At 44.6% G+C, this 14,681-nt stretch overlaps 1 protein-coding gene across 9 annotated transcripts in view; it reads left to right on the top strand.

Annotated features, from left to right (window-relative positions):
* LOC139554899 (receptor-type tyrosine-protein phosphatase U-like) overlaps positions 1–14,681 on the top strand; it is a 297,039-nt gene that overhangs the window by 166,668 nt on the left and 115,690 nt on the right. For all 9 annotated transcript variants that reach the window (XM_071368151.1, XM_071368154.1, XM_071368152.1 and 6 more), the window contains exon 3: positions 10,795–11,066. In XM_071368151.1, the coding sequence (XP_071224252.1) occupies positions 10,795–11,066 (272 nt within the window). The remainder of the gene's footprint in view (positions 1–10,794; positions 11,067–14,681) is intronic.

The following is a 14,681-nucleotide window of genomic DNA, read 5'->3' as shown; positions in this document are numbered from 1 at the left end:
GGAGGAGGAGGCTGGGCCTACCAGTGCTTCAGCCCCTCCAGCGTCTCCACAGACCAGCAACAGCAGGCAAACAAGTTCCCCCCTAACCCCCCCTACTATCCACACACAGCCCTGTCCAGGCTGTTATTATAGGTCACAGCCACTGTCACTGCTATTGTTGTCTTGTTGTCTGCATGACATTTCTGGACCATGCTAGGGGGCCAAGGGAACGGGTAAACAAGGATGGCAGACGTCAGGAATTACCTAGGCTGCGTCCCAAACGGCACCCCATTCCTTACAAAGCGCACCACTTTTGACCAGAACTCTATGAGCCCTGGTTAAAAATACTGCACTAAATAGGGAATATGGTGCCATTTGTGATTTAGTAGTGTATGGTACCACATACCCCTGCTGCTTGTTGTTCAGCAGCAGTTAGACTGAATCAGCTCTGACTCTCTGATAGACTGAAACCAATGTTCTATACAAGACATCTTCTCTTCAAAGTCCGCAAGTCCAGACTATGGGAGGTGCACAGTACTACATAGAGCCATGACTACATGGAACTCTATTCCACATCAAGTAATTCATGCATAGCAACACAAACATAGGCACAGACACGATAATATATGCACTATACACACACGTACACATGGATTTTGTGTTATAGATATGTGGTAGTAGAGTAGGGGCCTGAGGACACACACTTTTACATTTGTTTTATTGTTTTATTTAACCTTTATTTAACTAGGCAAGTCAGAACAAATTCTTATTTACAATGACGGCCTACACCGGCCAAACCCGGACGACGCTGGTCCAATTGTGCGCCGCCCTATGTGACTCCCAATCACAGCCGGATGTGATACATCCTGAAATCGAACCAGGGACTGTAGTGACGCCTCCTGCACTGATATGCCTCTTGCACTTAGACCGCTGCGCCACTCGGGAGCCAACTTAATGTGTTGTGAAATCTGTTATGTATTGTAATGTTTTTAAAATTGTATAAGTGCCTTAATGTAGCTGGATCCCGGGAAGAGTAGCTGCTGCCTTGGCATTATGGGGATCCATAATACTTATACAAATACAAATGAACAATTTAACAAGCAGACTATTTTCTTTACACGTCAGATATGGTGTTTGATTATGTAGAAAACACTGTAAATTCAACAGTTACTTTGTATTGCATATTCTGTTACACTGCAATATCCTCCATTTTGCACAGAATATAAAGAGGATAATTGACATATTTCTGCACTAATATTGTCCCCTCTAGCTTCTCACAAAGTAAGCAAACTGTTTGTTTTTAATGACTTAGCGATGCTGAATGTCTGTGGGCACCAGCCTGAGGCACTGGCCAGTTCTATTAATGGGCCTCCTCAAGTCTATCTTTCCTCCTTGGGCTTTCATTGGTTCATCCGCATCACTGATGATTTGTAGGCAGCTGTCCATAGTGGATGTGGCGAGGATTAAGGAGATACACTCGTAAACACCTGATGACTAGAGAACAGGGTGTTTTCCATGTGTGTGTGTGTGTGTGAGACGCTCGCAAACATTTGATGAACTGATAGAACAGCGTGTGTTTTCTCCTCCTCAGCCGGAGATGCTTATTATGCTGATTTATGACTATTGATTTCAGTTTCCAACAGCTTTATTTGCTAGAAGCCATTCCCATTAAACTGCGGCTATGCCGGATGTGAATTAAGATTCTGGATTACACACGTCTCTCAGTTGTATCTGCCTGAGTGATGGGTTTTCTGTGTGTGTGTGTGTGTGTGTGTGTGTGTGTGTGTGTGTGTGTGTGTGTGTGTGTGTGTGTGTGTGTGTGTGTGTGTGTGTGTGTGTGTGTGTGTGTGTGTGTGTGTGTGTGTGTGTTTGGTAGAGTGATGGCTAATGAATAAGTAAGCAGTGCTTGTGCCTCTGAAAGACTGAGGGGGACAAACAAACTTGAAGTAATGCCTGTTTTGTTTGGCATTTTTTGAACCACACCGGCCAAGCCCATTGGCTGAAAGTGTGGCTTTGTGTCTGAGGAAACCAATCAGATCTGAGCTAGGACGTTTTGAAAAGTTCATTGGATGCTTTCTGTTTGCGATAAAAGTGCACATTCAGCCTTTTGTGTCTTTCTGGGCCGTTGAGCTGCTCTCTCTGCTCTCTCAACGGGATTGAAATCATTTGATTTGATTCAATGAGATTTGACTGGTGCCCCAAATTCACCCCATTGATTCAGTGATAGATTTCAAATGTAAACCACCTTATGTTTTAAAGCGTGCCGTGTGTTCTGGCACAGGATTAAAGAGAGACGCAGGGAATTGTAGCGTTGGCATATCCTCCTTTAGAGAAGAGAACGCTAAGGTCTATAGGGCAAGTAGAGTGTGCCCCCTAAAGTCCAAAACATGCAACTAACCCAACAGTTATTACTTGTTGCTAGATATATTCAAGACAAGTTACTGGTTTGGATCTGATTAATATTATTGTGGTGAAGATGTAGGCCACAGATTGACACTTACTATGGTATAATGTCAAGTTGATGCACTCGGGTTCAGATTACTTGACCCCTAAGCCTAGCCCCTATTCAGTCTCGCTACCCTCCTCTCTCACACTCATAAGACCCCTCCATGGTGTCTGCTTGGGGTCAAGCAGATGTTATACTTATTTGGGTGAAGAGGGGTGTAGGATATACCCTTTATCTCTTTCTAGAATTAACCTCTATCCGTACCCCTTAGGCACATGGGACTGGATACATAATATAGCGAAAATCCTATCTGGCTCATCCAAGTAGAGAGCTACTGTGATATTGCGTATACCTATCTAATTCTTTCAGATCTATGTGGGGCCTGCATGCAACTCAGCTCTTTGCTCTCTCTATCTCTCTCTATCTCTCTCTCTCTCTCTCTCTCTCTGCTCTCTCTCTCTCTCTCTCTCTCTCTCTCTCTCTGCTCTCTCTGCTCTCTCTGCTCTCTCTCTCTCTCTCTGCTCTCTGCTCTCCCTCTCTCTCTCTGCCCTCCCTCTCTCTCTCTCTCTCTCTCTCTCTCTCTCTCTCTCTCTCTCTCTCTCTCTCTGCTCTCTCTGCTCTCTCTGCTCTCTCTCTGCTCTCTCTGCTCTCCCTCTCTCTCTCTGCTCTCTGCCCTCCCTCTCTCTCTCTGCTATCTCTGCTCTCTCTCTCTCTTCTCTATCTTCACTCTCTCTCTGCTCTCTCTCCCTCTCTCTCTCTGCTCTCTCTCTCTCTCTCTCTCTGCTCTCGCTTCCTCTCTCTCTGCAACTCCCTGCTCTACTCCAGATGCACATACATGCGGGCACTCAGCAGGGCTAACTGATACTGTCTTATCGCACCGACTGGATGTGGGGGGAGGATGGGAAGTAGGGGAAGCACTGGGCCCTGGTCCATACTGGCAGACCTCATACCTGGGCTGAGCATCAACCGCACTGCAGTGCCACTGATAGTCAGAGAGGGACAGACGGACAGACAGAGAAAGGGGCTGTTCCATACAGTTCTTCTCTCCTCTCAGGGCTGTTTTTATCAACCAGCGTCAGGTTATTCTACCTGGGAACACGTGTTGCAGAGCCCTGTAATAGCTCCCACTCTTCCCACCCAACCCAGTCTCCTTACAGGACATGGTTAGTGTCTTCTTTCTTCCTCCATGTCTCCTCTCCACAGAGACCTGATGTCTGAGGTGTTTCTGTGTCTCCGCTGTGGTTTTAGAAAAATACACTAATTCAAGAGAATGTCTCGTTCTCCTGTTTCCAGATCCTTGTTACAGTACAGATTGTACAAGCTGGTTCTGGATGTCACCATGTATTCAATCATATCCATTATGAGCCAAGAGATCAAGGAAAGGGCATAGTGATTTATAGATGTTTTTTTGGGGGGGTGAAAAATACAAAGTGAGCAGCCATACAGGCATGAGTGGATATGAGTAGTGTCTATTGGACTGAGGATGGCAGGCAGGGTATCTTCTCTCTGCAGAAATCAATATTGATTTACTAGCCAGCCAGCCAGCCAGCCAGCAACCCAGCCAGCCACCCACCGAGCCACCAACCACCCAGCCAGTGACCTGAAACCCTCTCCAACCCCTCCCCCTGTCTGCCAAAGCATCTCCATACTGTAACACTCCTCTCCTTCCCAGAAGCTCTCTCCTCTCTCTTTATTTCTCTCATTCCCTTCGTCTAACATGTGTGATCTACCACTTGTTTCATCTCAGTACCTTGCAGGCTTTTAGAGAATGAACTCTCTGTTCTTTCTCTCTTTTCTGGCTCTCGGTGTCCCTCCCCTCCTCTCCTTTTTTCAAACAGGGCACACTGCTCCCTTCCTCTCCATGGTGGGACCCTGGGGGGGACATGCTGCTAGAACAGGTGGCTCTGCGAGAGAGAGAGAGAGAGAGAGAGAGAGAGAGAGAGAGAGAGAGAGAGAGAGAGAGAGAGAGAGAGAGAGAGAGAGAGAGAGAGAGAGAGAGAGAGAGAGAGAGAGAGAGAGAGAGAGAGAGAGAGAGAGAGAGAGAGAGAGAGAGAGAGAGAGAGAGAGAGAGAGAGAGAGAGAGAGAGAGAGAGAGAGAGAGAGAGAGAGAGAGAGAGAGAGAGAGAGAGAGAGAGAGAGAGAGAGAGAGAGAGAGAGAGAGAGAGAGAGAGAGAGAGAGAGAGAGAATTCCTTAATACATTCACTGGTGCTGAGTTGAGAAAGAGAGGGGAGTCAGTAGTGTCAGCCCAAATGTTATCAGAACAGAGAGAAAGAGACAGAGTGTGTGTGTTTGTTGACAATGCTGGTATAACTACAGTATAGCCTTGCTTACAGTGACTAGCTGTGATATTTACTATGCCAGCGGAAGAGGCTGTGTCATTTGTTATATAGTATCAATATCAAGTCAATACCTTGAAGTTTAGTAATGATTGCATGTTTTTGAACCGAGTCCCGGTCGTCTGTTTGGATCCCGACCCTCACCCTGGGAATCACGTTATCTGCCAGACGGACTCTGATTGTTTGTGTACGGAAGTTAGTTGTGTGTGTGTGTGTGTGTGTGTAGCTAGAGTCTCTCTCTATGTCACATTCATGAGCAGCTGGTGTTGGTTAGCCCATTTCCCATTTCCACAGCATAAGCACTGTGTCACTTTGTAAATGGCAGAATCTGCATCGGTGCCTTTCGACCTCAGTGAACACAACAAACATAGCACAGGCCTGCGACCTCAGTACCCTGCCAACCAGCGATACAGATTACACAATGCAGCAACACGCGCAAAGACAAACAGCAAGTCAAGTCTGCGAGTTCCCAATCACCACCTCTACCGCCCTTCAGAGATCATCAGAGGTGAGGGTAGCCTGAGGTTACAATATAAAACAACTAAAACACAAACAAATTAAACAGAAAAATACAAAAACAGAAAATTCCAGGCTGACCTTCTTACTTACATACGCACACGCACACGCACACGCACACGCACACGCACACGCACACGCACACGCACACACACACACACACACACACACACACACACACACACACACACACACACACACACACACACAATAATCAAGGCCAATTGGACTCACACCAACATCAAGATGATTCAAAATAACAGGAAGTCATTGAACTAATACTGTGAACGATGGAATTTTCTGGCTTATATGCATGGCTGAGTTATACAAAACATTATTGATGGGAGCAAAGGCAGAAACGCTTCAGAAAAATGGTGGAGGGAGAAATATAAAAATAAAGGCAACAAACGTTGAGGCCCTCGCTATCTCGCTTCCTCTCTCTCTCTCCCTTACCCTCGCTATCTTGCTTCCTCTCTCTCTCTCCCTTACCCTCGCTATCTCTTCTCCTTCTCTATCTCTCTCTCTCTCTCCCTTACCCTCCTTCTCTCTTCTCCTTCTCTATCTCTCTCTCTCTCCCTTACCCTCCCTCTCTCTTCTCCTTATCTATCTCTCTCTCTCTCCCTTACCCTCTCTCTCTCTTCTCCTTCTCTATCTCTCTCTCTCTCCCTTACCCTCCCTCTCTCTTCTCCTTCTCTATCTCTCTCTCTCTCCCTTATCCTCCCTCTCTCTTCTCCTTCTCTATCTCTCTCTCTCCCTTACCCTCCCTCTCTCTTCTCCTTCTCTCTTTTCTCTCTCTCTCTTTTTCTTCTCTCTCTTCTATATCTCTTTCTTTCCCTTCCTACCTCTCCCACCCCCTCTTTCTTCCTCATCTCTATCACTCTCTCTCTCTTTTCCTTCTCTCCCTTCTATATCCCTTTCTCTCCCTTCCTGCCTCTCCCTCCTCCTCCCCTTCCTCCTGGTGTGTGTGTGATAAAAGCAGTGACACTTGTGACTCTGGGTCCCATCCTACGCTATATCTGACGTTCTGATAGGAAGTGCAGGGATTCGTGGCTGTGCGCTAATCTCTTAATGTATGTTCCCTTGTGTGTGTGTGTGGGTGTGTGTGTATGTGTTATGTGATTGTATGTGTGTGTGTGTATTCCCTCATCCTTGGCAGGGCTAGCCAGGGTCCCAGAGGAAATAGATGGAGCCTTATCTGCCTTTATGGATTTATATTTTTAACCCAAGTTAGTTATGTTTCTGTGTGTGTTTGCCTCTCAATGTGTGTGCGCTTGCCTCTATGTGTCTGTATGTGTGTCTTGCTCCTCAAGGATGGACACGGAAGGTTATCAGAAGGCATTTATTTAATAGAAATGTTATCAATGACGTGCTAATTGAGGCATTAATCAAATTAACTGACTCAAGCAAGCTCAGGTGAATTATGACCATTTGGTATGTTTAGCAGAAATGAACCCATGTCTTTACACTCACCTTGAGCTTTAACACTCTCTGAAAGAGATGTCCCAGACAGTTCATCATAGTAGCTCTTGATGAAAAATAATATGATTCCGTGATTTGTTTGTTTGTCGCTTACAGACTCCATCTTAGGAAGTCCCTCATTTGTCAGTTGAGTTTCATCTGATAACGGATGGATTTCCTAATATGGATGCCGTAGTCCCTTTCCTAAGTCACCACTAGGTGGCTTTCAACAGTGAGATAGAGGTATAGCTGCCTCAGTCAGTGTAATAATGTAATGCATAGATAGATAGACTCGAATGCATCTTAATTTGACACTGTGTTAACAACCCTCCAGGCGAGCTTCAATGCCATACAACTCTCCTTCCGTGGCCTCCAACTGCTCTTAAATACAAGTAAAACCAAATGCATGCTCTTCAACCGATCGCTGCCTGCTCCTGCCCGCCTGTCCAACATCACTACTTTGGACGGCTCTGACTTAGAATATGTGGACAACTACAAATACCTAGGTGTCTGGTTAGACTGTAAACTCTCCTTCCAGACTCACATCAAACATCTCCAATCCAAAGTCAAATCTAGAATTGGCTTCCTATTCCGCAACAAAGCATCCTTTACTCATGCTGCCAAACATACCCTTGTAAAACTGACCATCCTACCAATCCTCGACTTCGGTGATGTCATTTACAAAATAGCCTCCAAAACCCTACTCAATAAATTGGATGCAGTCTATCACAGTGCCATCCGTTTTGTCACCAAAGCCCCATATACTACCCACCACTGCGACCTGTACACTCTCGTTGGCTGGCCCTCGCTTCATACTCGTCGCCAAACCCACTGGTTCCAGGTCATCTACAAGACCCTGCTAGGTAAAGTCCCCCCTTATCTCAGCTCGCTGGTCACCATAGCAGCACCTACCTGTAGCACGCGCTCCAGCAGGTATATCTCTCTAGTCACCCCCAAAACCAATTCTTCCTTTGGACGCCTCTCCTTCCAGTTCTCTGCTGCCAATGACTGGAACGAACTACAAAAATCTCTGAAACTGGAAACACCTATCTCCCTCACTAGCTTTAAGCACCGGCTGTCAGAGCAGCTCATAGATTACTGCACCTGTACATAACCCATCTACAATTTAGCCCAAACAACTACCTCTTTACCTACTGTATTTATTTATTAATTTATTTTGCTCCTTTGCACCCCATTATTTCTGTCTCTACTTTGCACTTTCTTCCACTGCAAACCAACCATTCCAGTGTTTTTTTAGTTTTTATTTTACTTGCTGTGTTGTACTCACTTCGCCTCCATGGCCTTTTATATTTTTATTTATTTATACATATATTTGTTTGCCTTCACCTCCCTTATCTCACCTCACTTGCTCACATTGTATATAGACTTCTTTTTTTTTTCACTGTATTATTGACTATATGTTTGTTTTACTCCATGTGTAACTATGTGTTGTTGTATGTGTCGAACTGCTTTGCTTTATCTTGGCCAGGTCGCAATTGTAAATGAGAACGTGTTCTCAATTTGCCTACCTGGTTAAATAAAGGTTAAATAAAAAAAAATAATAATAATTTGATTTCCATACCGGCTCCAAGGCCTATCAGAATTAGTTAGACATATTTTAATCTTCAATTGTTCTCTAAATCTCTCTTCCACCACTGTTCAACAACTAGAATCTTCCTCTTTTCAGAGTAATAATTTTATGAGATTGTGTTGCAGTTTGTAAACAAGACAATGCGTTAACATTGCTATGGCAGGGCCAATTAAATTCCAGCTAATATCTTTGTTGTCTAACTTTTGGTCATAGCACTCATCTCATACCCTCCCCATAGCAGATCTCCCTCTCGCACACATAGGCATGTTACCTCGTCTCAAATCTCAAACAGGGAAGGGAGAGGTAGTTCAGTGTTGTGCTGATCTAGCGAGAAAAGCAATTTAGCCTCCTGGCCCCACGAGCTTTCAGGAGTCTCCACACATCAGAGGCATGGTGGCAGTGAGGGCCCAGGGGCCAGTACAAGCCAAGTCAATGCCTGCCCTGGTCCAGCTCTGGATGTTGGTGAGACTCTAAGGAAAGCAAGGGGAAGATCAATGTTTTCTGAGAATGCTGCCTGCGAGTTCCCCTGAGAAAGAGAAGCTGCTAGTAGGAATTTACTGAAAGCTTGACAGTTCTGTCCAGGCTGGGTTCAGGGTCGGGGTCAGGGAAGAGAGGATAGGAGAGGATGAGAAAAGAGACCGGAGGGATGTTTTGTCCAGACGGATCAGGAAAGAGAGAGGAAAGGGATGTAGGGATGTTTTGGACAGTAGAGCGGATTCAAGGTTTTGAGACAGTAAGAGGTTTTTTAACACTGAGCAGCCCTGTGCTGTGACCTGGCTGATGTAGGTCATGGTTGGTTTGGGGAATCAAAACTTTTGATGCGAAGGACTCTTGAACTTTCTTACTTTTCTTCCTTGTTCTGACTGTGACTCCTCCCCTTTGGATGAGCAAGCAAAGCAAACTGACAAGACCAGGGTTTCCTTGAACCAGCACCAGCTTTTGTCTGTGTTACCTTCTATTGGGTGTGTTTTTCTTCACTGATATGGGCAAGTAGGGTTGCAAAATTCCCAGGTTTTTCAGAAATCCTGGATGGAAGATTCCCAGAATCAGGAGGAAATAAGCAGGAAATCCTGAATCCTTCAACCAGGATTTCTGGAAAACTATTTCATTTTGGGAAAGTTACTGGAATTGTGCAACCCGAGAGCAAGGTGATGAGGAAATGCAATGAGGAAAGGCAGCCTGTCTGAAAGGCATGTTGAGGTCACAGTGTTGAAGCTATAAAGACAGGTCACATGCTGTACCTCCTCCCTATGAAGGCAGCCATCGCCAGGCTGAGGCCAGGGACAGAGAGATAAGGTCCCCAAGGAGCTCTAGTATCTTAATCACTCTACCTGCCAAGGAGAGAGGGAGAAGGAGAGAGGGAAAAGGAGGAGGAGCAAGGAGGGAGGGGAGCTCTCACTCCGCGGGATTTGGACCTGAGCCCATCGCACTTTGTGTTTGTGTGTGTGTGTGTGTGTGTGTGCGTGTGTGTGTGTGTGTGCATGTGTGCGTGTCTGCGTGCATACTCTCTGGTGTTCAAAGTATTCCCTAGGTTGCCATTGCAGCCTAATAACAGTGTCAGTGTGATTAATGGTAGTTGGAGTGAAACGGCACTGAGTCCCTGATTACACACTCATTCAACTACATTACCCAACCTGCCCTGCCCTTCCATAGGGAATACACTACAGCCGTGTCTTTAAAGCACTTAGAAGATTCCTTCGGGAACAGGATCCAATACTGTGACACAGTGATCATTTTTAGAAGATTAGAAAGGTTTAGAAGGGTTAGAATAATACTCTGTTGTGATTCTTTCATGAACACTGTCCCCAATCTGGTGTGATCAACATGGACATCTCCCTATCACTCGTTCGCTTTTTCTCTTAGTCATTCTCTTTCTGTTGATATCTCTCTCTCACTCTCTCTCCTCCATTGCGGTGTGTGGACAGCTGTAAAGGCAAATATCTGTCTTTGTTTGTCAGGTTGTCTGTTTGACACCCGTGTGATGGCCAGGCAACAGGCTACAGCCCCGCTGTCTGTCCACCACACATAGCTTTGAACAGGGGACATCTGAGGCCTTATGGCAGACAAAGAAGCCTTAGAGGGCCAGAGAGAGAGGAAGAGAGAAGTAAAGAGAGGTAGGGACTAGAGCAGGCTGCTGGGGGAGGACTGCTCACAAGAATGTCTGGAATGGTTTCAAAGGATGTGTTTGATGTATTCAATACCATTACATTTATTCCGTTCCATCCATTATTATGAGCCCGTACTCTCCAATTAAGGTGCTACCGGCCGCCTGTGGTAGAGACGGAGGTAGAGCAGAGAAAGGTAGAGGGTTGAATCCTAACTTGGTATGTATGCTCAGGCTTTACCTCAACTCAGACTATTGCTCAAATCATGAAGGAGATTTCCCTAAAGTCACGTCTCTGTTGACAGGAATTGTGTTATAATCATCTGACCCGGTCTCCTCCCTCCTCTCCCTCCTCTCCCCTAGGCTCGTTCATGATGGTGAACTCGTCCCAGCATGCCGCGGGGCAGCGGGCCCACCTCCTCCTCCATTCGCTGAGTGAGAACGACACGCACTGCATCCAGTTCAGCTACTTCCTGTACAGCCGCGACGGCCACTCCCCCGGGGACCTGCAGCTCTACATCCGGGTCAACGGGGGGCTGTGGGGCAGTGCCGTGTGGAACGTCTCCGGGTCACATGGACGCCAGTGGCACCAGGTGGAGCTAGCCGTCAGCACATTCTGGCCCAGCGAATACCAGGTGAGCGCTAACAATACATCTGCTGTGTTAACACATACAGTATAGTAATTATATTTCTAATGCTACGCCGTTAGCACCTTCCAGGCCCAGCAAATACCAGGGGAGAGACAATGCTGTGCTAATGCTACATTGACAGTAATATGGCTCTATAACCAGGTGAGGGTTAGGGTGAGTGGCACCAGATGGAGCTAGGGGATTCCAGATTTTCATATCGTCATACCGTCCTTCTCTCACCCCGGGATTTATGGTATTACCGGTTTAGTACACAAGGGGGTGCAACAAAAAAAAGCGCATTGGGTGTTGATTACCAGAATGCTAACAAAATGAGCACAGGTAATAGCAAATTTCCATGGAGGATGTTAGCTAAATATGCTAACGAGTGCAAACGAAAATAAATGAATTGTAAAGACAGGCAATACAGCTCATAAAGTTTTACATACAGTACCAGTCAAAAGTTTGGACACACCTACTCATTCCAGGGATTTCTTTATTTTTACTATTTTCTACATTTTAGAATAATAGTGAAGACATCAAACTATGAAATAACACATACGGAATCATGTAGTAACCAAAAAAGTGTTAAACAAATCTAAATATATTTTATATATGAGATTCTTCAAAGTAGCCACACTTTGCCTTGATGACAGCCTTGCACACTCTTGGCATTCTCTCAACCAGCTTCATGAGGTAGTCACCTGGAATGCATTTCAATTAAGAGGTGTGCCTCGTTAAAATTTGTGGAATTTCTTTCCATATTGAATTTGAGCCAATCAGTTGTGACCCGTTTTTGGAAACTAGGCATATGTCACGGTCACTACTTCACAGGCTAACCGTGAGAACGTAAACTTTAAAAAATAATCTAAATGCGTTTTTGGGCAGAAATGCCTTCTCGAACATACAAACGTGTATGCCATCTGTAAATATGAATAACATTGTTAAATTACGAGCCTAGTTGGTTTAGCCAAAGAAAAAGCGATCAACCTTCCCGGGAGCCATGATTGGCTGAAATAATGAGTGGGCTGGACATGTCGAGAGATGAGTTTGGATTGGTCTGCCATATACTGTAGCATGCTTCTGTCTATTTGAGCTGGTCAGTATGTCTAGATCATCCTGTCTAACGCAGCTTTAATTTTTTTTTTATTGTGTATTAAAACTGCATAAGTGTTGCTCTCCACTTTCTGGAGGACTGAGTTTTGAAATCAGTGGTATCGGATTACATCTTCACACTAAGGGCAACCATGGCATCCGACAGGAGACACGTCCAACCAAGAATGATGTACATGGGCAAGATAGTCTGGCTAGCTACATTATCAGATATGACATATTTCAAATTTTGACAGAAAGAGACATTTACTTGGCTAGCTATAGCCTAATGTTAGCTAGCTAACATTGATCCTGATTGGTTAGCTACCTGCAGATTCATGCAGGGTAGTAACGTCATGTGTTGTATTCATGGTTCATTGTTTACCTAGCTAGCTAGCTACATGTCTTAACAAAGTCTCCACTATGCAAGTAACCATTTCGGGTGAGTTCGTAAATTCAGTCTGGCCATCTACTCCGATTTCAGAGCACTCTCGTCTGAATGTGCCAGAGAGCGCAGAATAACTGATGAATTTACAAACGCTCTACACCCGTTGAATATGGCCGGTGCCAGTAAACGTCAGTAAACTCATCGGCCAGCGCGTCCTCTGTGCGCTCTGAACACGAAACGCTCTGAATTTACAAATGGACAATCTGACAGCACAGTTGCAGTCACCAACACCCTGGATAACATAATAGCCTAAGCAGCTCTGCTAGGGTAATGTTCTGTGAGCTGTTCTCTCTCTCACTTAGATGTCTGGAAGTAGCTAGCAAATTAGCTTGGGTGCTATGATGAAACTGGTTCTCATGAGGACCGCCACAAAGAAGACCCAAAGTTACCTCTGCTGCAGAGGATAAGTTCATTAGTTACCAGCCTCAGAAATTGCAGCCCAAATATTGGCTTCACAGAGTTCAAGTAAGACACACCTCAAGGAGACTGCGTGAATCAGGCCTTCATGGTCCAATTTCTGCAAAGAAACCACTACTAAAGGACAGAAATATTAAGAAGAGACTTGCTTGATCCAAGAAACATGAGCAATGAACATTAGACCGGTGGAAATCTGTCCTTTGCTCTGATGGTTCCAACCGCCACGTCTTTGTGAGACGCAGAGTAGGTGAATGGATGATCTCTGCATGTGTGGTTCCCACATGAAGCATGGAGGAGGAAGTGTGATGGTGTTGGGGTGCTTTGCTGGTGATCACTGTCTGTGATTTATTCAGAATTCAAGGCACACTGGTCATTTTGGATGTTTTTCTAAAAATCAACAAAAAAAAAGACTAAGTCCAGCTTTCGCTCCACAGACTAGTATATGGCAAGTTAAACTTAGGGAATTCTGCGTTTTTTTACACAGGAACAAAATATGCATCTTACAGTTTTTAACAATCACTTTGGCACTAATTTCAGAACCTTGTGGTCATTTTTCAAAACTCTAGACACAAAACGGTCATCACTTGTAACTGTAACGGCTTTCTTCTGTGGACGAAGGAGAGGACCAAAGCGCAGTGTGGTTAGTGTTCATCATGTTTAATTAAAGACGATAAACGTGAACACTACAAAATACAAAACAATAAATGTGAAAAAACCGAAACAGTCCTATCTGGTGCATAGACACAAAGACAGAAGACAACCACCCACAAAACCCAACACAAAACAGGCTACCTAAATATGGCTCCCAATCAGAGACAAACGACTAACACCTGCTTCTGATTGGGAACCATATCAGGCCAAACACAGAAACAGGAAAACTAGACACACAACATAGAAATGCCCACTCAGCTCACGTCCTGACCAACACTAAAACAAAGAAAACACAAAAGAACTATGGTCAGAACGTGACAGTAACACTGGCTGTCCAATGTTCAAAACATTGCATTGTGCTTTCATATCTTTAAATAATTCTTGCACTTGCAGAATCATTGGTTCAAATAACTAATTTATCATTAAATACCATAGGAACATTCATTTAGATCACCCACACACAAGATACGGATAGTTTCACTGTGTAGTTGTTCGTACAATCATTAAATATTGTAGTACAAAATATGTGATACATGTTTCATTATGCTACTAAATGTAAATACATCACGGTAAAAAGAGTAGTAGAGAGAATACTACAGACACAGTGGAATCATTGAACAAAACAGAACATTTATTGATGAAATAATAAAATCACAACATAGGTTTCTTTGAATCAAATCAAAAATAATTAGCTACAAAAAAAGAAAAAACAGTTAAAGGTCAACTGCAGTGTTCCTCACCTGGCTTACTGTAAAAAGCAAAACAAAAGATTGATTACTGTACTTCTATATTTCCATCAACCCTGTCTTGTGGATTTGGCCACAGGTTCTCCTCCACATCACAATGGATGTTTTCATTAGCTAAACATCTTGGGAAGAATCTTCAGGCATGGCGAATCATATACCTTCCACCTCCATGTGCAGAAAAATTCCTCAATCGGTTTAAGGAAATGAGAGTATGGGGGTAAGCACAGGGTGGTAAATTGTGGATGGGCCTGAATGCAAATGCTTGCATCA

This window comes from Salvelinus alpinus, chromosome 26, assembly GCF_045679555.1.
Source record: "Salvelinus alpinus chromosome 26, SLU_Salpinus.1, whole genome shotgun sequence".
Classification (NCBI taxonomy): Eukaryota; Metazoa; Chordata; class Actinopteri; order Salmoniformes; family Salmonidae; genus Salvelinus; species Salvelinus alpinus.
The sequence above is the reverse complement of the archived record's forward strand: the minus strand, read 5'-3'. Positions and strand labels throughout refer to the sequence as shown.